Source organism: Rousettus aegyptiacus, unplaced genomic scaffold (assembly GCF_014176215.1).
Source record: "Rousettus aegyptiacus isolate mRouAeg1 unplaced genomic scaffold, mRouAeg1.p scaffold_m13_p_10, whole genome shotgun sequence".
Classification (NCBI taxonomy): Eukaryota; Metazoa; Chordata; class Mammalia; order Chiroptera; family Pteropodidae; genus Rousettus; species Rousettus aegyptiacus.
In genome coordinates, this window is record NW_023416285.1 from 44,331,492 (window position 1) to 44,354,914 (window position 23,423).

The window sequence follows — 23,423 nt, forward strand, 5'->3', positions numbered from 1 at the left end:
ATGGCAACCCCTCTGTCCAGAAGCAGAAGTCTGGTGCCAGAGAGTACATCAGTAGTTACAAATCAGGTCAATCCTCTGTTATAATACACATACGACTCCCAGGGGTTTATTAACTATACTGCTGTGAGGTCATGTTTGCAGGGGACGTTAAATTGTAAAGTAATCATTTAAAGCAAAAATGGGAAATCACAGTCAGTTATTATTGATCACTCTTCTTTTCAGTTAAGGCCTTGTTGAAGAAGTTGGTTTGTGTTTAAGAATCATATTGGATAGAAAAGCATCTATTCATAAACTCTATACAATGAGATTTCAAGTTATGGGATTACCTCTCCCACCTTACAGTTTTTCTGAGGCATGTGCTTGAGTAGAGCTCAAACAGATTGAACTCACTAATAATTGCTCAGTTTTCTTGATTCTTCTCTTTCCAAGTGAAGATAGTGGAATTCTCGTAAGTTCTTTGTGATATACCTCCACCACATGCTTTTAATTTGAGATTGGGCCTGACCTAGCCTGGCCCTGAATATCTGACAATTTTTGAATTGCTGTATTATTTTTCAGCCTTCTTTCCTCTTGTCCACAGCTAGAAACAAGTTCTCTTAAGAGAAGTAGTGATATCAGAAGACTTGTGCTAAACAGTCTGCAATTCTGTATATTCTTATAGAAAAGACCATATGAGGTGGTTAAATATTTCCTGGGCCTTTTCTCATGTATGCTCATATTCATGGTATGACCCCAGAAATTACAGTTTTTCCAGAATGCAGACACTTGAGGACTACAAAATCCAGCAGTGAGGTGGCACCACCTTGTAAAGATTGTCTGACATGTTTATCTTTAACAAGTGCAGTGCTGAAGTCTGTGGGCCAGTGTAGAAATCCTCCCATTTTATTTTAAATTGCTAATAATAAAAAAGGATTTTGACCAGCAGCATTGGCATTACCTGAGCTGGCTGGATTGGTAGAATCTCAGGCCCTACACTATACTTGTGAATTAGAGTCTGCATTATAAATAGATCGTCAGTTGATTTGGTTTCACAATTTTAGATAACACTAAAATGGTCACATTAGTTACAACATGTTAGAAAGTGCTCTCCTTCCAGTGATATTTCCAAGCTTCGTTGATCAAATAGTAGAAGAACAATTCATGCAAACAGGGAAAAAATTATTTTAAATAGGAAGAAACAAAATTTGAAAAGGGACAGCACACAATAAGAGAAAAAAATATTTAAGAGTTAATTGAACTGACACAAATGAATTTGCTTTACCCTTCAACTGTTTCTTAATTAGATAAAAGACATTTCACATGATTTGATTAAAAAGTAAGTTTTATTCCCTTATAAAATTAGTTTGTTCTTTCTGAGAGTTAACAGAGGGAGAAGAAACAATTATAAAATGAAAAGTAGAGTTTAGAATGTCTTTGATAATAATACTGTATAAGTGACTTTTACATTTTGTCTACAGAAAATCAGTCTATGCAAGACCAGGCACCTATGTTGGAAGGTGAATTAGTTACAAAATATACCTCTGGGAATCACTGAATCACTGAATGCAATTAATGATTGGACATTCACAATAATGCATGTGAACTTCAAAGCTGATGATATCCTAAATCTGATCAGTATCATTTTTTTATTTGGCTTAATGAATTGGATCTTAGAACTGATTGAATTAACATGGTGACAAAAATAGCTGTAAATCATAAAAGTCATCTAAACACAAAGATGACTATACCAAGATTCTCTTACGAATAAGATTGCAAGGTGATGGGAGAGTTTTGTTTTTTTCTTTTTTTTTTTTTTCTTCTCGGTGAGAGAGATTTGAATGCTTAATCAATATATGACCAGAACTTTAAGAATTTGTTAAGCAAATAGCAGCATGTGGTTTAATATTTTGTGATTCGCTCTTGAGTGTCTTGAAGGTCATTTGGCTTTCCATCTTCTAGCAAACTTGCAGAAAATTAGTTTTATCTTTAAAATCAAGGAAAATTACTCCATGCTGGTTAGAAGAACTTGTTTTAAAAAAATTTCTGTGACATTATAAATGAGTCACAGATACTTTGGTTTGCTAAGCAATTTTGTGATTTAATATCGTGGATATCAAAACAAGTAAAAGGTAAAATACTAAAAGGATATTTAATTTATTGAAAGAGGAGTAAGTTTTTGTCTTTTCATATACACATATACAAAACTCAGTGAAATGTAATATGATTATATTGTGATTTAAAAATTATTCTGTCTTCTTTCTGGCGTGTTTTATTCCTTTTTTTCTTTAAAGATACTGGCATTAGGGTCCTTAATGAGTTCTGCTTCTTATGTCCATTTCTCACTTTGGGATGACAGGATTTTTGTTTTTGTTTTTGTTTTTTTAGAGAAAGTTATAAAAGTTGACAGTAGTTAATTTTATATTTGCTCCCAGCCTGGAATTTGTTGTATGGCATAAAAAAAAATCATCACTAATATTTGAATGCTCTTTTATATTTTATAAGTAATTTCTAAGGCAAAGATGAAAGAAATTACTTATGTTAAGTAGTTGGGCTCTTTTTTTTTTTTTTTTTTTTTAAGCAATGTTTCTACCATGTTTACTTAGTTGAATTGCTTATGTTAAATTTTTCTCTTGGGAAATAGATTGCCGCTTTTATTCTTTTTCTGTGTGTTGACTGTCAGAAGCCTATTTTAAAGCAGACTTAAGAGATTTATTATTTTATTAGGAAGGCTATATACCAATACAGACATAAAAACTGCACTATCCTTAAATTTAGCACAGTTCTTTCACCTTAATATCAAGGTATCTTGCCTACTAAGCCAAGGCCTTTATTAAGGGTAATAAGTTGAGAATCCAGGGCGACCTACAGAGTGATTCCCACAGCTCAACTGGTAGAACTCTTGTGACAGTTATCTCAAGGTTAGGGCAGAATTTGAAGGTGTTCTCTGATAAATACAATTTAGTTTTCTTCTTTTCATGATTCTAAAGGAAAATTCCCTCTCTTATCTGTTACAGGTCCTCAGAATGGTTGGAATGATCCTCCAGCTTTGAACAGAGTACCCAAGAAGAAGAAGGTACTGGAAAAAGATATCCATCCAATTGCCCACGGGTGTTCTTTTAATCATGTAGCCACCTGGCGCACATACTTCACTGATCCTTTTAAAGGCAAAGCTTATTGACTGATATATTTAAAATGTATTTCAACTTAAATCTTCTAGTCCATGAAATGAAGAAAAAAAAGTAGAAAACAGTATGGTAGTATGAATTAAACCTCTTTTAGAAGACAAGATGTAAATTCTCTCTAGATCTCTTTTAAAGAGTAAGAAACTCAAAGAGTAGGCTTCTCAAATGAATTTTTTTTTTTTGAGTTACTGTGGTAATCATGAATTTGATCATTATATTTTAGACTATTTTTGTCTATCACATATAATATGAATGAAGAAATAGCCTTGTAGCAGAGTATTGTTTAGATGTCATAACTGTTGAAAGAGCTTTTAAAGCTCAAGATAAGATTCTTTTTTTCTCCCAAGCTATTGTCTACTTTTTTTTTCTACTCCTAGTGATCTCCTTCCCCCAAATATAGTAATGAGAGGCCATAACATAAAATTGAGAGACACTAAATGAGCAAGAAAACCCAAAATTTAGATTAGTAATAATGAGAAACGTAATCTACTAATGATTCAATTCATGGGTAACATCTACTTAATGATCTAGGAAATGGGTATTGTATAGTGATCATATTAAACACACAAGCACACATTCACCATATCTGATTTTAATATTGCTAGATATAAAATTCTCCAGACCATGACATCTTTCGGAAACATCACAGTTTGGGCTTCTCATTATGGGAGTAAGTGTGTAAAGCAAAGGGGAAACTGGGAAGTCTAGTTTGAGTTTCTCCATCCCTCTTAGCCAGGTTAGCTCTATTTTTATGTTTTACTTTGGCATTCATAAAATTTCATTGGAAAAGTATTAGTATTAAAAAACAATTTTTTTTTAACCATAGAATAGCCTAACTCCTTTAGTTAAAGCTGAGGAAACGTCGCTATCATTTTTTTCTTACTCTTATTTTCTTTTAAAAGATGCCTGAAAACTATATGCCACCTGTTCCCATCACATCACCAATCATGAACCCCTTGGGTGACCCCCAGTCACAGATGCTGCAGCAACAGCCTTCAGCTCCAGTACCACTGTCCAGCCAAGCTTCATTCCCACAGCCACATCTTCCAGGTGGCCAGCCTTCCTTCCATGGCATACCCCTTGGTCAACCAAGCATGCCACCATCTTTCTCAAAGCCCAATATTGAAGGTGCCCCAGGGGCTCCTATTGGAAATACCATCCAGGTAACAGTAAATCTGTGGAAGTGAAATGGGGAGATGGCTCTATTTCAGTAAATTTTTAATGTGTTAACTTTTATGGTTATACCTTAATTAACAAATATCTAAACTTGGTTTCAGTTTAGACAAACTGAATAAAAGATAGTAACCCTTTTTTAAAGATTGGTCATGTATGCATATTATTTTTTAATTACATGGTCACATACAAACTTTCTAGAAGAGGCTCACATATTTGCTAGTATGTGTTTACAGTAACTTGGCAATCGTAGTATTTCACTTGGCTTAATTGGCAGTCACAATTTAAGATTAATTAAATCCGATATTTGCTTCCAGGGTTGCTAAGCAGAAGCTGCTTCCAGAGGTTTTTCCTTTTAAAATGTAAAATAAAAATGTAATGAGTTATATTTTTTCTTGTGTACATGTATTTGCTAATAACATATAACCTTATCTTCAGATATATAAATTTGTTCTTGCTTTTTACGTACAAACTGCTAGTTGGAAAGGTTCTAGATGATGAAAAATCTATTACATTTCCATATAACTGACTTAGATATACACAGGTAAACATTTTGATCTATTCATGAAAAGTAAAGAGCTGGGCCACAGTTTACCATAAGATGAAGCAGTTTCCTGCCCAAATATAAAAATAGTTCTCTGTTTTTGACTCATTGAGTTCAAATTTGTGATGATTGTATCTATCACAAGAGTATGCTTTGTTGTTAAGAGATAGTTCTGCCTAAGGAAGTTCTAAATATTAAGTTGCATTATAAAAAACAGTTTTGATGGAGATAGGGTGAATTGCTTCTTTCCACAAGAATATAAATGATAAAGATGTGTTGTTAACTTTTTTTTTGTTTTAATGATTACAAGTTTATATTAGTTTGGAAAGTTACCCAACCACTCACTTTGGTTTAGACCTGGCTGCTCATGCTATACTCATCTAAACCAGAACCTCAGTTAACATCGAAAGGGAGAGCTGCATAGATGTATGTGTTCAGCTCGGCCATAATATTCGGCTACTAGCCCACTTGGATGTCTCTGAGGCACCTCACACTCAACATGCTCAAAACCTAATTCATAATCTTCCACTCAAACCTAGTCTTTTCGTGTTTCTTGTATCAGTGAATGGTACCATAATCCTTTCTATTCAATCCAGCCAAAAACCTGGGAACATCTTTATACTCCTTTTCCTTTAACCTTGTTTTTCATTTCTATCCTTAAATTTTGTTGCTGTTACTTTAAATCTCTCTCAGATCCCTTCTTTACATTTCTACTCTGGTCCATGCTTCATTCCTCTGCAGTCTTCAGCAGTACAAGAGTCTCTAATTGTTCTGCTAGCATCTACTTTGATCCATCTCTAATATGGTCTTGTCTTCTGTTTACTTAAACCATTACAACTTCCCATTGTTCTCAGATTAAAGAACAAAATATTTCACATTGCCTGGAAGGCTTCAGCTCACTCCTACTGCTCTCTGCTCCAGACTCACTGGCTTTCTTTTAGTCCCCTTATATCACGATCCTTCCTTTGTATGTTCTTCTTCCATCTGAAATACTTTTCCTTTCCCATTTAACTGCTCAACTCCTCCTTATCCTTCTGATACTTTCCTTAAGAGGGCCTTACCAGAGTTATTTTATGTGCATTTATTCCATTTAAAATATTTCCTTCTCTTCCATTAGCCTGTAAAATCCCTGAGGGAAGAGGTTATTCCTGTATTGGCTAACCAGTACATAGCCAGTGCGTGGTCCATAATTGCCTAATATTTTTAAATGAATGAACTAATAAATCAAAACTTTAAAAAATTTAAACATTCCTTTTTTGTTTTTCCATCTTTACACACGGTAACATCATGGTCTCTTCTACCCTAACCTTTGGTAATAGCCCAGTTAACAACCTCCAAGGTAAATCAAAGAATAGAAGAGTGCCAGGATAAACAAAAATGGGCAAAAAGCAGAGTGAGCAGCCCCTCTAACCAGCCAGCTTATAAATGCCTTGTTCTTTTTATTTCCTACTGGCACAGGTCTCTTTCCCATCAGTTATATACAAGAGGGATCAACATATGTTTCATAATTAATTAAATACATGATATCTTATCCTGTTATTGAGAATACAAGCTGTGGAATACAAGCTGTACCTTCTACTGGATATCTGATTTTCGTTTTTACTTATCTCAAGTGATTTCTTATGTTTATTTTTCATTCGGTTTTGAATAGCCGGTACAAGGTAGTTAGTTTCTCCGTGTCACAGAGTTTAAGTCTCCGTGTATAGGTAGCTTCTGGTCATTTCTGTTCATTTTATGGTACTGTTTCTTCCAGCATGTGCAGTCTTTGCCAACAGAAAAAATTACCAAGAAACCTATTCCAGATGAACACCTCATTCTGAAGACCACATTTGAAGATCTTATTCAGCGCTGCCTCTCTTCAGCCACAGATCCTGTATGTATTTTTTCTCATATTTTGCTTATTTAAAATAATTTTTATGAAGTTCTTCTATAATTATTGTTTGAAGCCCTACAAGATATATTTTAAAAATTTGTACAAAAGTAATAAAGCTAGCACTTACGTAATTTGCTGTACATACAAAAATATTTAATTACTTTTTATATATAAATTTGTTTAATCTTCACAATAATCCCACAGAAGTTGTCATCTTTATTTTACACATGAGGAAATTAAGGCATAAAGCAATTAAGTAACACCTAGGGTCAGAGCACCATTCAAACCCAGTCTGGCTCCAGAATTCATGCTCTCAACCACTGTGTGCATTTCTTATCAGCCAACCTCATGTTTGGCACATAAATAGAACAGAATAGTGGTATGCAAGAAATCCAGACTTGGTGTTTTTTTCTGAGCTTACATGGAAGCTTTTAAAAGTAGGAATCATATGCAAAGATCTTAAAAACAGTTAAATGTTTTAGATATCAGAGTCATATTCATAATTAAGGCAACTTATTTTACTTAGTTTACTTAGAGGATGTCTGTGTATTGGCAACAAGAAAAATTCCACAAAGCTGGTTTTGTTTTAGATGAAATTTCAGTTTCTGCCAGCAAACATTGAATAGACTTATTTACCCACTGGCTACTTGTCTGCTTGAAAAACTACTCTTGGAATTTGTTGTTTCATCAACATTGAGTATTAATATGTGCAGCCTTCTGCTGGTCTCTGGAAAGCAGTTCCCTGTACCAAAAGTGTCGAGAAAGCAGGGCCAGGGAAAGGTTAACGTAAACCTTAGCGCCTGACATTCTGGGGGTGATGGAAAGACCAGTCTTGGGTAGAGAGCAAATGAAGCTGATAGCCCAGTAAACACCATTTCCTATGCACACCTTTAAATAGACAGGCCACCGTCATTCAGAAATAGAGGAGTCCCAATAGAAATGTGGGAAAACTCCAGTCCTTCAGGCATGATGAGTTAGTACAGAGAGGCCGGGAGGACACATAAGTCATTGTCCAGCTCAATAAATTTTTGTTGAGTGTAACACCTCTAGGTCACCATACCATTTACCTTCTGGGTCCACAGGAGTCAGCAGAGAATCACAAAAGACAAACTGGTCCTCTAATTCCTGTAACTCGTTGGCGGAGAAGTTCTAATATCTTCTCCTGCCCAGTTGCCTCTTGGAGTAGAGCTCCTGTTGGTAGCTATGTGATATTAGCTTCAAATGGTCCATTTAATCAATAGATGCAGTCACTTTTATAGTATGGCTTTATTTCTATTTTCACTTTAATTAGGGCCAAACAACACAAAGTACTTTTGCAGCACAACTCAGTTCATAATGTTATCCTTGGTAGCTTTATTTCTTCCTCTCTTTTCTGAAATACCTACATTTCTTCCCTAAACATACCAAGAGCTCATCAGCATCAGGGACTTGTACTTGCTGTTCCTTCTGCCTGGCACTCTTCCCCCGCATAGCTGTGTTGCTCACTCCTCACTTGCTCCAGCCTTCTGCTCAAATGTCCCATTAGCCATCGGGCCTTTTTTTACCACTCTCACTTCCAACACCTCTAGCCCTCTTACCCTGTTAACTTTTCTTCGTGGCATTCATTACCATCTGACATAGAACATATTGTTTAGTTAGATCTTTTTCCTACCCAATATGAGCTCCATGTGACACAAACAGTATCCCCAGCGTGGCACATAGTAGGCACTCAATAAATATTAAAGAACACCGTCACTTCTAAAGCTGTTGCATAATGTAGATCATTATGTTAATCACATTGTAATTTCAAACCTTTCATTTTGGTTTTAGAATAGTGTTCCCTCACTATACCTAAAGAACTAGGATGGGGTGGGGAGATCTCTTTAATTTAAGAATTCATTTTACTACTTTCCTCTTAGTCTTAAGTCACCAGAAACACCTTTTTCCTAGGCGTTTTAAAGGCTCAGAAAGGGGCAGAATTAAACAAACCAAATAGACTAAGTGTGTAAGTAATATTTTTGAAAGGGTAAAACAAAATTCCAGTTCACCTATATGTTTACCTCTGACACCTACCCATGATTTATAACTGTACTTAGAATTTCTTTCCTGTAGTACACTGACTCATTGCTGCCTCCAGATGGCACTGCCTGTTGCTTAGGGATATTGTACACCTGTACATGTGCATACCTTGTCAAGTGAGATTGCATTCCACATGAAATCTAACCAGTACTCCATTTGCACAGTGGAAGGAAAGAGTCTCATTATCTTGCTCTCTCCCTGTTATTAGATTACTGATCTCTGTCCTAATAATCTGTTCAAGTTTCTTGGCCATAGTTGCCTCCGTTTTTTTATAAAATGCAGTTGTTCATCATCATGAGTGTAAGGTTAGTGAAATGAGATAGGAAAAATTCTTTGGATAAAAGTTTAGGTTCAAATACAGTGTATCTATTTTCCTCTCCTGCAGCAAACCAAGAGGAAACTAGATGATGCCAGCAAACGCTTGGAGTTTCTATATGATAAACTTCGGGAACAGACAGTAAGTTTGTGGGACAAAGAAGGATTTATGATAAACATTTGTTCCTAGTTGCTAATAAAATAAGCATTCCATCAGCATTCAAGTGTAGTGTGGTTGGAGGCCAAACTGTCATGATAGTTATAGAATGGGTTTTGCGCTAACTGAATCTTAAATTTCATTTTTCGGGGATGAGGAGAGCCTCTGGGGCTGGGGGAAGAGAGGGAGTGAAGGAGGTTTCTTTCTAGCAGAGTTTTTGCTTTATTAATGAAAGTACTAGGATAGGAGAATAAAAACTGGGACTTTTTATATTTTCGCATTTCAACATTACTTTTCCCCATTCCCCACGTCGGTCCCATCAGATAAAAATAACGATTTTATCTCATGAGAACCAAACCAAAGGAAGTTGATATAACAGTGGAAGTGGTATGGTTCGGGGACTGATCCAAAATAAAGTTTTCCCTCAAAAGTATGGGCAATATAAACCAAATAATGACATGGAAAACTATAGGTTTTATGGTTTTAAGAGATGACAGAATTAAAGTTCTTAAGTGGTGAGAGACATTATCATTTCAGCTTGGGGGAGGAAATCAAGAAAATATCTGGCTTATTATGCATGTTTAATTCATAAATAATTTTCTTACCTAACATTTTGTCATAGTTTTGTTTTATAACTTAAGTGTTGCTTAGTCAAACTATTTCTAGAAATGCTAAATAATTTATACTTTTTTGTAATGTTTATTTCAAGCTCCTTTTAAATATTGAGGTTTAATGTATATAGAGGGTCTCATGGGAAATTTTCCCTTAATTTAATTCTTTCTCTTGGTTCCACCTTTATTTCAGCTTTCACCCACAATCATCAGTGGTTTACACAACATTGCAAGGAGCATTGAAACGCGAAACTACTCAGAAGGATTGGCCACCCATACCCACATAGTTAGTACCAGCAACTTCAGCGAGACCTCTGCTTTCATGCCAGTTCTCAAAGTTGTTCTCACCCAGGCCAATAAGCTGGGTGTCTAAAAGGACAGGTTTTCTCCCAGCCGTATTGCCATTTTCCAAAAGAAACATGTTTTTAAAAATGATAAGATATGGACCAATTCTCATTAGCATGTTTCCATAGCAGCCAGTCAAGAGCATTTACACTATTTCTGCAGATACACTCATCTTAGAACTGCTCTAAACCCTGGTGCTTTCTTTTGTTTTAATCTTTTATTGCTCACAGTGATTTTCCTATTCTGCAAATAATGTATTTCTTGGACTACACATAGTATGTTTTCCTCAAGAATTCTGATAAAATGTGGTTTTTAAAACCGTTGTGTACTTTTTGGAAAAGGAGCATCTGGTTATGCATAAAGCAGAGCTAAAACTAAATTTCTTTCATGTCCTCTCTATTTCTTTTATGTCAATCAGATTAAAGTGTATAATCCTATTTTAAGTGTATGTAGTCTTTTTTTTTTTTTTTCCAAAAAGCTGTTCACAGTTTAGTTCAGTCCTTATTTTTTATGTCTTTGGCTTCACTCTGGTCCTGAACAAATAATTAAATTTAGAGGATGCTGCATAGATTTTAGCCATATTAATGAAAAGTGAGATTGTTAGCTTTACGTATCTATAAGAAAAGACTGAGCATTTTCATTCTGTAGAATGCATTGAACTTTATTAATAAATGTTTTCAGTATTCTGTTTGAATTTTAAAATCGAATCGTCTCCATTTTATATTTAGAAATTCATTTATCCATTTTGAAAAAGTTATCTATGGCTCTGAGGTTTAGGTTCAGAAAGAAAACTTTAATTTCTGTCAATCCCCTGAATCATACAGGTATTTTTCAGCCAGTTTTTCTGTCAAGTGATTTTATTACAGTCTGTCTTACAGTGTGGTAAATAAAAGATAATGGCCCCCATAGACTCTTGAGAATCATATACTAATATTTTTTCTTTATCTATGCAATTTCACCTAAATGGGTTGGAAAACTAGAAAATAAACACTGTAACAATTGTGGAGATAGAAGTGCTGTTCCAAGGAATTAAGAGTAGTTTGTCAGGTTTTTTGCAGCCCGAGGAAAAAAGTTTGCAAGAACCTCTGAATTTCCTTTGCTGAGATTCCTTATTCACCAAATTAAACCCCTTTTTAAAAATTAGCAAACTCAATATTTAGCTCAATTTTTAACTAGAAAAAGGATGATAGCATGTATGAGCATTGGAGCCTTAGGGATGGGTGATGTCTCAGCACCCTGCCATCAGCCTCCTACAAGTTTGTTAGTCTGAGTCACTTCTGTGACTCATTTAAGTGGCAACTTGACCTCATGACCTCAAGTGTAGTATCAGCTTAAGACCCCATCAGAGCAACAGGCTGGCCTTTCATAATTTTTTTCATTCATCATCTTATAGTTAGGATTTGTATTATGGCTGCATATATATCCTGATGTAACAGTGGTATAATTAGCATTTAACAATAACAACAACAAAATGCCGATTCTCAAAAGATGAAAAATAAGAGTAGGTGGCAGTAGAGCTCTGGCCAGCTCCAAAGATTTTACAAGCATGAGTGTAAAAACTGTTTGTTGCTCACATCTGGGCACCTGTTATCTCTTTTCAATACAGCATTGTGATTTTTTTTTCCCACCGTGGAGACATTTCTCCAAATGGCTTATAACCTTGGAGTTGTTTCGTGTAAAGATGGAGATAAGAAGAGCTGAACCCAAAATATTTTTTTTGTCTCTGAGGTATGAAGACAATAGGAGATTATAGAAAGAGAGTAGTTTGTTTTCCTGAAGAAAAGTAAAACAACTTTCAGAAAGTTTTTTTACAAGTAGAAAAAAATTTTAACATCATTTTGTAAATGAGTCTGTTGTTAATGTTTTCAACTCTGAAGACATTTACATTGTACACCTGCACAGTTCAGGCACCCCTGTATTAGGCTATTATGTAAAGATCTAAGGGATGATAGAACTGATTGCTGTTTGGTTTGGAAAGTTATAGCTGTACCCCTTTCCATGATTCCTGTATTCATCTTATTGCTTTAACCTACTTAACTTTAAAACAAGGAAAAGGGGCATAAGGGAAACTGGCAGGTGGGGTCGGGTGTGGGCCAGGAGACATACCATATCTCTGGGAGTGGCACTTTTTCATACTGCACCTGCTCCTCTCCTCCATTCTTTATACTACCCTGTGGGATGGGTGGGCTGGGTGGGCTGGATGCACCCATAACCTCCATTTGAGAATCTTTATGTGTAATGGGATACATAGCTGATGAAGGTAGTTCATTTGACTAGTGTGGCATCAGGAAAAAGTTGAAAATAACTACTGTGCACCTAACTGTTGAGACTTGAATGAGCCTATTTACTATTTAGTCCTTTGGATTCAGAAAATTCCATGTACCCTAGGGGACAGAAAGATGCAAGGGGATTCCTAACAGCCAGAGGTACCTTGCCTGAAGGTAAAGAGAGGGTTGGTGATTGGTTGATACTTTTCTGATAACCACTTGTCTCCTGAACCAGATATGAGTGTGCCTGAGAATGACTGCATGCAACTCCATCCCTCTGCCATGGTGGAGACCTCAGGAAGATTCAGCAAATAGTATGCCATCTCTGTATGCATACATAACACATGTACGTGTGCTCCCCTCTGTATTTTGTTCCATTGCTGTGGTGGCAGCAGTCTTAAATTTAACCCCCAACAAATCTAGATTGCAAAGAAAAAGCAATCAAATTCAGCTTTATATTTCTACTTCTACTGGTATACTATTTGTTTTATCTACATTTCTGTAGGATCTATTCTGCTCAGTGCTTTGGTATTCATACAAGTCTTTTGGACCCAGGTTGCTTAGTGTGCATATAAACCGGATTGACATCAAACTGTAACATTCTTCAATTTCCATCTGTTTGCCTTTTTTCCCCTTTGGGAGGTAGGGGATGTGTGGGTTTCAAGTGGTTGGAGTAGATCTTGAAACAGCTAATAAAATCAAACAAAAGGAAATAGACTTTGATTTAATTGTGTCGTATATTGTTTGCACTCTGGATTTATGTTTCCAGAGATCTGCTAATGTATTTATTTAACAAACAGTGTTAATGTTATGAATGAAACACCTAGAATGACTTTGTACAAACATCATTACTCTGTAATGTCTGCATTTTTTAATGGAGCTGCATTCCCTGTTAAATCTGAATTTGATTTTGGGCTTTCATTTCATAGGCCTAGAAGCCTATTGTTCATCAGGTAGGCCCATCTCTGCTTTGTTACTGGTGCCTTATAATTTCCCAATTGTGACCTTTCTAAAACCACCTTTTGTATATCACTGGGTTCACATTGTGCAAATAGAAAGGGGTAGTACAAAGAAGCCTTCCTATTTCAAAAAGATATACAAGCTTATTGGCTTTAGTTCTTACATGTTCAGTTAAACCTTACGAAACCTGTATTTCAAACACATCTACCATTATCTCTTTATACCTTTAAAGGCTATAACATTTCCCAGCTCTAGATAGTAGCATCCAAGAGTTGTTACTAACTTGGTTTAAGTCAGTAAATATAAAGTGCTTTATGCAGTTCAGTAGAGACCTCATGTCAAAACAGATGTGCTTCCAGTAGGCAATGTAAAATGGTTCAGTAGGGATCTTATCATAGGAGAATGGATTCAAATTTGATTAGAGAAGTTTCAGACCTTTTTTCTGAATAGCAAAAGAATGGTGATTATAATATATAATTTAAGGAAGTCATTAAGGATGACCAGTGAGTATGATTTGGTTAATGATGAAAAATCGTTTCATCTTATACCTTGTCTAATTAAGGAACTTCCCACTCCAAGTGCAATGGAATTAAATATCACAGATTTCAATAGTAAAAAAGGAAAGCAACCATCTGCTAACAGTGACCTAAAAGTAATTTCTTTGCTCTCTGGATGTATCTCCAAATAACAGATGACCTCCTCTGACAGCCTTTTTTGCCTGAAGGAGTCTTTGGGAGAGAACAAGTGAGTTTTAACAGTCCAAAGTCGAGTCCACAGAGACCTACTTCTTGGACACACTGAGGAGATCTGACTTTTACTCCAGTTGGGCACTGAGCTAGGTACCGAGTGCCTGCACCCTCAGTCCTCACGCTGACCCAGGGAGCCAAGCTATTAATTCTAGTTGCCTGGCGCAGTTGGTTAGCAGTAGAATCTGGATTCGAACTCACATCTCAGCCTAGTGAGCACATTTTTTTCCCCCACAAAACTGTATTTTTCGCAAAGTAAGGATGACTGCTGAAACAACAAAAATCTGAGTTTTGCTTTCTGACTTCCCGCATCTTAATAGCTTTCAGAGACCTGGTATTTCCCACAAAAGAGGAATGCAGTTACTATTAATGGGTAAATTTATTGAGCATTATGTGTTGGCTTCTTTTCAGGCAGGTTCTCTTTACATGGTGGGAAAGATAGGCCCTGGCAGCCCAAAGCCTCTGTCTCCACTGTTTGCGATATACAAAGGGAAGAGAAAACCTCTCACAATATCCACATGTGGCTCACAGACAACTCTGATTGCTTCTGTTTGAGTCCCATGCCCACTACCTGATTGAGTTTTGTTCCCAGAGAGGTAGGGTGCTGGAACTGGCTGGCCCAGCTCATGTGCCCACCCTACCTGATGCCAACACAGTGATTTTTAAGCCCCACCAGAACCACATGGAATGGTTCCCCAAATGAAAAGGGTGCAGTTTAGAGAAGAAGGGAGAAAAGAGTGGGCCGGAGCAACCCAGTACCTCCTGTATTGTAGATCGCAATAGGGAACAGTCCAGGAGGCCAGACTCCTGGGTAGTAACAATAAGATGCCTCTGGGGAGCCCACTCTCTCCCAATTGCTGTAAATTATGTCTTCATGGGAGACCGTGTAATAGAGCACCTATCTGAGTCAAGGAACTGGGTTTTAGTGTTTTCTCTGCCACTTACTGTTAGTCAAATCATGTCTCCTCTTTCTGTCTCCCATTTCCCTATCTATAGAATGAGGAGAGGCGGGTATGACTAGATGGTTCGAATTTCACTTTTAGCTCTGTAACCCATCTCTCTTTCCCACAGCATCTTTGTATATATGCCTACAAGTCTTTAGAAGGAATCCAAAACATTTGGGTAAGCACCAGAGCTTTGGAAAAATGACAGAAACCACTGAGGCCTGTTTATATTTGGATACCTTTTGTGGAGTTAATTTCATTTCTAATCTGGAAAAAAACCAATGCAGCACTTTCCTTGATTAAAAATGAGTAGGCAGGCATTAAAGAAACAGTTTGTGATATGAGGACTTAGGAATAAATATCTGCTTGGTCTTGAGGTCCTTAAGGAATGCGTCCCCTCAGGAATGACACATTTCCATGAAATTAACTTTTCTACACACCTGTTCCCTACATCTCACGAATAGGCTACATTTGATTACATGGGTACTCAAATGAACTAGTTTTTCCTCTGGTGCTGCAAATCTAGGTCACCCTTTTGACATTCCTGAACTCTATTTACAAATGCTCCCTCCCAGCTAGAGAGCAATAGGGGCCTTTGCCTTTTAAGAGCAGCCTGTGGTAATTGACACAGCAGAAAGAGAAAGAGGTCGTTGAAACAGAAACAATAACAGCAGCTAATGCTGAGAAAGCTATCCGTTTATCTGCCCTTGGAAACCAAAATAACCATCCTAAAAGAAAGTGGGGTGGGTGTTGTGGGGGGAGGGGAACTAGAGAGCTGGAAGAGATGTGGGTGAAAACCATGTCAATACTCTTCTTTCTTCTGCAACAATAATAGGGATTGTTCATTTATTTCAGAGAGGCAGGAAACTAAGAGTAGGGAGAGAGGGGAGGAGTGTGGCTGGTGGACCTTATTCTAGCCAGATGTTGGTCAAGGATGTGGTATAGGTACAAACAAATGTTAACGTGCCTGACTGGGTCTTTAAAAGAAATGGTTAGCGATTCCTTCACAGCACTTGCTAGAGTTTGTGGTACACACTTCTCATAGTGATTATTTGATTACGTTCTGCCTCCCCTCCTAGACGGTGAGTCCCATGAACACAGTCATATACTTCTGTGCATGGAGCTGAGCTCATGCTTGGCTTCTAGAAAACACTCAATACATAGGTGTTGAATGAAAGATTGTTCATTGATTCAAACCAAAGGTAACCTGGTAACACGCAAAGGCCAGCATATCACTGACAGAAGAGATAGGTTGGGTTGGCTATAGTACTTTAGTGGGTTTTTCATTAAGTAGATCCTCTTATCTATGAATTAGGAAGAAAGGGTCTGCAAATCTGGCCATCTCCTATGCCCAGTTTCCTGCTGCCAAACTGCAGCACTCTATTAAGAATGGTCAGGAAATATGGGACGGGTCGTAAGCAATAAGGTTGGGATTTTGTTAAAAGAAAACCCCTCGCTCTCTTCACACCCAAAGCAATAGAAGCATTCATTTCAGAAGAAGAGGTCACCCTTTCATTGTTTTAAAATCTCAACTGGAAAATTTTCCAATCTATTTAGTACAGAAAAGGGGAAACCAACCTTCCTGTGACTGGAGGAACTTTCTGTTAAGCCATGGAGTTGCTCTATCTCAAAACTAATCTTCCTGTGAGTAGTTTTCTCACTCTAGGAGCACAAAGATTGTTTACATTTGAAATAATTTGAAATAATTACATTTGAAATAATTGTCCCTACACTTCATCCAAGTGGCAACCTCTCTTCCCTCCTCCCTTAAATACCTTAGAGCTACAGAGCACATCCCCTCCTTGTGCCAAAGGAGTTGTTTTAGATGATTACCGCTAATAAAGCAGAGCAAGTGATTTTATTTCCCAGTTTCCTGGTGCCGCTAGAATTCGTTCTTTCAAGGTCTGAATCTCTCCAGCCCACCCAGTTGTTTTCCCAATCTGGGATGCACTCTGGCTTCCTGGCCAGGCATGTTTTATAATTGCATTGAGTCCATCTCTCTAGGATGATTAAAAAACAATCTAAAATACCCACATTATTCAGTAGTTACTAGGTACCAAATCCTGTACCAAGCTCTATTCCTGTGAGGGAGGCAGTATCATCTCCATTTCATACATGAAAAAAACTGAAATTAGATTATTAGGCAAATTGCATGGAGAGGATTCCCAGCATAGAGCTGTCTGAATTCTTAGATTACACAGAATGGAAATAAAGATCTAAGAGACTGTCATTGTTTCCAAATCACAGAGACTTGCTAAATCAGATGGTGGGGCCACACTCAAACCCAGGTTGTCAGATGCCAAACCAGGGTCATTTCACATGTAGCCCCTGTAACCAAAATCTAAATTTCCTTAAGAAAAACATAGATGTGAGAATCACTGTAAATCTCTAACTTTGAGAATGGATATTTTCTTCCTCTTTATTTCATCTCTATTACCAGCATATTCTCCATAAATATTTTTATACGATTTTTTAAAATCTTGATATTCATCCTTTGAAGGACTACAGCCTTAGCTAGATAGTTTGCCAGGCTCACTCCCATCTCTGAGTCTTTTCTTACACAATTATCCAAGAGTCTCTGCCAGGTCATTCCTTCTTCAGGGCTTTTTTTTACTGTGACCTCCATGAAGCCTCCTGACCATGGCAGACCACATACCTCACCAAGCATCTCTCACACACAGTTTTTGTAGGTGGTATTACCATCTAACATTTTATCTTCTGTCTTCATTGTATCCTCTTTAGCTGAAGCAACTTCTTCTCCAAGGCACATACTGATGGCCAGAACCTAGGCATTCTTGCTGTGATGGTTTTCTCTTAGTATATCTCAGAGCAATCATTATCTGGTAAACTTAACCAAGGAGGCAAAAGATTTATACACTGAAAACTACAAAATATTGCTGAGAGAAATTAAAGAAGACACAAATAAATGGAAAGACATCCCATATCCATGGATTGGAGACTTAAAATTGTTAAGATGCCAATACCAACCAAAGTAATCTCCAGATTTAATGCAATCCCTAGCAAAATCCCAGTGACATTTTTGCAGAAATAGAAAAATCCATCTTAAAATTCATATCGAATCTTAATGATCTGCATGGCTAAAACAATCTTGAAAAAGAACAAAGTTGGAGGTCTCCTACTTCTTGATTTTGAAATTTATTACAAAGCTACAGTACTCAAAAAAAATGTGGTACTAGCATAAAGATAGACATATAGACCAATGGAATAGATAGAGTCCAGAAATAAACCCTGGAGTATATGATCAAATGCTCTTCAACAAGGATGTCAAGACCATTCAATGGGGAAAGGAGAGGGTTTTTTTTTTTGTTTTTTTTTTGTTTGTTTGTTTGTTTGTTTTTTTAACAGATGGTGTTTGGAAAACTAGATACCCCATACAAAAAAAAATGAAGTTGGATTCTTACCTTATACCACATCCAAAAATCAATTCAAAATGAATCAAAAACCTAAATGTAATTATTGAAACTATAAAACTCTTAAAAGAAAACATAAGGGAAAAGCTTCATAACATTGGATTTAGCAAAGATTTCTTGGACATGACACCAAAAGCACAGGTAACAAAAGTAAAAATAGATAAATTGGACTATGTAAAAATTAAAGCTATATTAAGATAATCAACAGTGAAAAAGCAACCTATGGAGTTGGAGAAAATATTTGTAACCCACATATCAAATAAGGAACTAATATTCAAAGGATATAAAAAAACTCCTGGAACTCAAAAACAAAAACGACCTGATTAAAAGACAGACTAGAATAGACATTTCTCCAAATATGACATATAGAAGGCCAACAAGCACATGAAAAAGTTGCTCAACATCAATAACCATTAAGGAAATGCAAATCAAAATCACAATGAGATATCATCTCATATCTATCTATTAGAATGGCTATAAGCCAAATCAAAGCAAAAAACACCCCCCCCACACACACACACAAACCAGAAAATAAGAAGAGTTAGGATGTGGAGAAGTTGGACCCCTTGTGTACTGTTGCTAGGAATGTAAATTGTGCAGCTGCTATGGGCAACAGTATGGAAGTTATAAAAAAATCAAAAGTAGAATTATTATAAACTCCAGTAATACCACTTCTGGATACATATCCAAAAAAAACTAAAAGCAAGGTCTCAAAGAGATAGTTGTTAACTTATGTTCACAGCAGCAGCATTCACAATAGCAAAAAGGTAGAAAATACCCAGTGTCCATTGTGATATGAATGGATAAGCAAAATGTGTTCTATGCATACAATGAAACATTTAGCCTTGTAAAGGAAGGAAATTCTAACACATGCTACAACATGGATGAACCTTGAAGACATGCTAACTGAAATAAGCTAGTCATGCAAAAAGACAAATACTAATAATATGATTTCATTTACATGAGATATCTAAAGTAGTCAAACCTGGAGAAACAGAAAGTACAATGGTGGTTGCCAGGGGTTAGGGAGAGGGAGAAATGGGGAATTGTTGTTTAATGTGTATAGTTTCAATTTTGCAAAAGGAGTTCTGGAGATTTGTTCCCAACAATGTGAATGTACTATTGAACTGAACACTTAAAAATAGGTAAGTTGGTTAAAATTATGTATATTTTACCACAATTTACAATTTTAAATCAAGTTAAAAAAAAAATCTTACCCAGACGTTACCTCTCTTCCTCCCCCTCTAGTGCAAATTAACTACTCCCTCCTTTATGCCTCCACTTTGTCTTCCACATACCAATATTAGGGCTCTTTTCACGTTTTTGGTCATTATTTGGTTGACAGGTTAAGGATTACTATTACATTTGCCCCATCAGGGGGAGAGATGAACACTCATCCACTTCTGGGGTCTTGACCAGAAGCTAAGAAAATATACTAAGGTCTTTGGCAAAGACCCTAGATGAGAAAAGAAACAGTAGCCCTGACAGCATAATACACTACAGTGAACAGTCATTATTAGCAAGAGTATATCTTATATCTGTAGAGGTTTCACTCTGAGGGGACATCTGGAAGGGCTGTTTTCTTTCAGTTATCTTTTTGTAGGTAGGGTCTGAAAGACCTAAAGAACATTTCCCTTCTCCCCCACCCACAAAATAACATCTCAATCTCCACCCTTAGTCCAATCAGCTGAAGTGATTGGCCCAACCCAGTGTGACCCAGGGAAGGGACAAGAGGAGGACGTTCATTTAAGATAAATTCAAGACATAGTAGCTTATCTAATAAAGTACCCAGGGCCCAAGTAAAGAACTATTTTTCTGCCTTCTCTAAACTCTGTATATATTCTTGATACCTAGTAAGAATATCCCCCCCGCCTCCCCGCCCCCGGTAATGGACTGGACCTTCTTGCCCTTCCAATGTCATAGCAAAGAGGTTACATTTGTTTGACCTGTCTTCCCTCCTTGAGGGCAAGGGCCATACCTTTTCATCCTTGTATCCTCAGTGTCCACTACTCCTGGCACATAGCAGATGCCCCATAAATGCCAAACAAATGATTGAATGGTTAGAGTGAGGATGGGATGAGTCATTACAATAACCCAGAGAGAGGTCTTGGCCAAGCAACTAGTCTACTCCAGAAAGAAAGGACAGTCTAAACTTGAGGGCCACAGAGAGTATGTGGGTCAGGTGGTAGGGGCAACAGTGGGAGCATGAGAAGAAAAACTGGTTCATTATAAAGCCCAGGCTGAGCAGGCTGTTGGAATTTATACCCTCCAGTTTCACGTTCTGTTATCTCACTGGTCATTATTCTGTGCCGACATTTGTCTGGTCCCCAGGCAAATTTCCTTTCATTCTAAAATTTCAGCTCTATCTGAAGCACTACCATAACACTGGCTTAGTGGCCACAATTCCACAGCCATATACCTTGTTTCAGTTTTAAATTAGAGATTATTTTCTCTGGCTAATTGGACTGGTTAAAGTCTGCTAACAATAAGATGCTTATATATGCCCCTTCCACGCAGACAGTTCTTTGTAATTTTTACCCCCTCTCCTGGAATCCTGGAATGGGTAATCCAAAAAATTAGCTCTATTTATCGACATAATGGTACCCCTTAAAGCTCATATTTATAGAATTTACAAGCTGGAAGGAAGAATAAAGATTAATTCTGTTTCCCTGGTAAGGAAATGTGTGCCTAGATAGCTGAGTTGGATCACAGTGAGTTAGAACTAGCACTCAGAGCCTCTGGCTTCCAGTCCTGAGCCCCTTTTTTCCTGTTACCTGCCTGCAGGTGCAGCCACATCTGCTTGCCACACATCTAGGGCACCCTTCTCTGCATTCTATGCAATTAGGGCTCCCTCTGTATAGCTCTAAATTATCTGCGTTAAGAGGAGAAGAATAAACAGACATGATTTTTTCACAGGTTAATTTTCCTTGGGACATTCTGGGTGATTTTTTTTTCTAAAGCCCCATTCTCAATGATGCTTGCTAAAGAGAGTCCACAAGTGTGGGGTTAGCTGATAATTTGCCGTGAACAAAGCTGACAGGCTTATAGGTTGCACGGTGGGAAGGGCAATTGTTGGCTACTAACTAGCCGCCCAAATCATTTATGTACCATCTAATAGACACTAACTGAGCACCTACTGTGTGTCTCGCTACAGCCGCCTACGAGTTGTGCGGCTGCTCTCCATCCCTCCACAGGCCCAACGAACTGGCAGACACAGGGACTCCTGATTTTCATCTTGTATCCGGCCTTAACTTGTGTTGCGACTCCGGGCAAGTGTTTTAAATTCTTTAGCATGGTTGGCCTATGACTTCAAAGGTTAAAAAAAAAGAAAAAAAGAAAGAAAAAGCTTTTCAAAAGGGAAAGGTATTTTTTTGGAACGGAAACACACGACAACAGCAGAAGTGCTGTGAGCCGCTCAGCGGGCTCCCTGTGTGGGGAGCCCCGTCTCATTCATCGCCGGGCCCAGCTGCCAACCGCTTGCTTGCCCAGGTGGCTCGGTTGTACAGCCCTGGGGAGCCCGGGTAGCGGAGGCCAAGGGGGCGCCTTTCTCTTTAAGAGCTCCACAGGCGATCGTGATTGGCTGTTAGCTATGCAGGTCTTTCTTCCGGGCTCCCTCCGAGGGCTGCCTCCCCCGCCGCTCTACCGGCTCTGCTTCCACGCCCTCTCCCCCAGCTCCTCCGCGCCCCTCCCTCCTCTCGCGCTCGCCCCCTCTTCCTTGCAGCCGAGTTCAGCGCGGCAGCGGCATGGGCGACACGCCAGCAACAGATGCCGGGCTCCCAGATGTGCATCCTTAGGCCACGCTGAACGCCTGCGGAATAGAGAAGGAACCAGAAGAGCGCCGGGAAGGCGGGACGGGAGGTGCTGAGATCCCCCCTAAAAGGCAGAAGCCCCCGCCCCCACCGGAGAGCTCCGCGCCAGCAGAGCTCAGCTTGCTCGCTGTCGCTGCCGCCCGCGCCCACCTCTCCCCAGCCATGCCAGGCCGGGCCGCGGACGGGGGCGAAGTCCCCTTCCGCCCCGCCACAGAGGGAATCCGTGCGGGGGTCGAGGGCTCGCCGGGCGGCGGCGGCCTGGAGAGGCCGGGCGCACGCGGGCAGCGGCAGGACATCGTCTGGAGGAACGTCGTCCTGATGAGCCTGCTCCACTTGGCGGCCGTGTACTCCCTGGTGCTCATCCCCAAAGCCAAGCCGCTCACTCTGCTCTGGGGTAAGTCCCGCCGGCGCCGCCTGCGCACTGGGCGCCGTGGTGAGTCCGCGCTTGGGCGAGCGGGGTCGCGGGTCCGCTGCCGCGTGTGCGGAGCCGCCTCTGTTCTCCGCTCGTCTCCCCCGGTTCTCCCCGGCCTCCTTGGCCTGCAGTTCCCTGCCCTTTGGGACGAGCAGGTATTTCTGTCCACATATTTTCAACTCCTGCCTTCCCCTCAGTCTGCCGGAGCAGGCGCATTTGCCAGCTCCCTGACGGAGAGCTGGAGGGACCCTGAGTCCTGCGGCGCCACTGCTGTGCGCAGAGGCGCGCGAGGGGAGACGCTGGGTACTGGCCGAATCGGGCTTGGGGGAATGGAAGACAGGTGGGTTGTTGTGTTGCCCGTGCGGGTCCCGGGGATTCTGTCTGCCGCCTTTCAGCTTCTCGGTGTCCTTTCGCGGGCCTCGGACGCTGGGGCCAACTAAAGGACAAGAAAGGAAATGGAGAGGGGTCGAGACACCTGGCCCAGGAACAGTCTTGATTTTCGCGCACGAGGTGGAAGAAACCACCCCTGCAAAGTCCCCCTGTTCCTGAACCCTCTGTGATCTTCTATGCCCAGTGGTACTTTTATGATCCCAGAAGTTTCTTGGCGAGCACACCAA

At 39.0% G+C, this 23,423-nt stretch overlaps 2 protein-coding genes across 41 annotated transcripts in view; both read left to right on the forward strand.

Moving 5' to 3' along the window:
* SEC31A (SEC31 homolog A, COPII coat complex component) overlaps positions 1–10,939 on the forward strand; it is a 59,933-nt gene extending 48,994 nt beyond the window's left edge. For 28 of the 40 annotated variants that reach the window (XM_036227802.1, XM_016156227.2, XM_016156231.2 and 25 more), the window contains 5 exons: positions 2,994–3,052; positions 4,064–4,324; positions 6,632–6,751; positions 9,195–9,266; positions 10,086–10,939. In XM_036227802.1, coding sequence (XP_036083695.1) covers positions 2,994–3,052; positions 4,064–4,324; positions 6,632–6,751; positions 9,195–9,266; positions 10,086–10,265 — 692 coding nt within the window. In that variant the 3' untranslated portion in view covers positions 10,266–10,939. Of the gene's footprint in view, positions 1–1,457; positions 1,497–2,993; positions 3,053–4,063; positions 4,325–6,631; positions 6,752–9,194; positions 9,267–10,085 lie in introns of all 40 variants that reach the window. The other 12 variants (XM_036227795.1, XM_036227796.1, XM_036227787.1 and 9 more) reach the window with 2 other exon arrangements.
* Positions 10,940–22,212: 11,273 nt separating this feature from the next.
* The window catches only part of SCD5 (stearoyl-CoA desaturase 5), a 127,294-nt gene continuing 126,083 nt past the window's right edge, over positions 22,213–23,423 (forward strand). Inside the window, exon 1 of the mRNA XM_016156212.2 lies at positions 22,213–22,788. Within this exon, the coding sequence (XP_016011698.1) occupies positions 22,557–22,788 (232 nt within the window). The 5' untranslated portion in view covers positions 22,213–22,556. The remainder of the gene's footprint in view (positions 22,789–23,423) is intronic.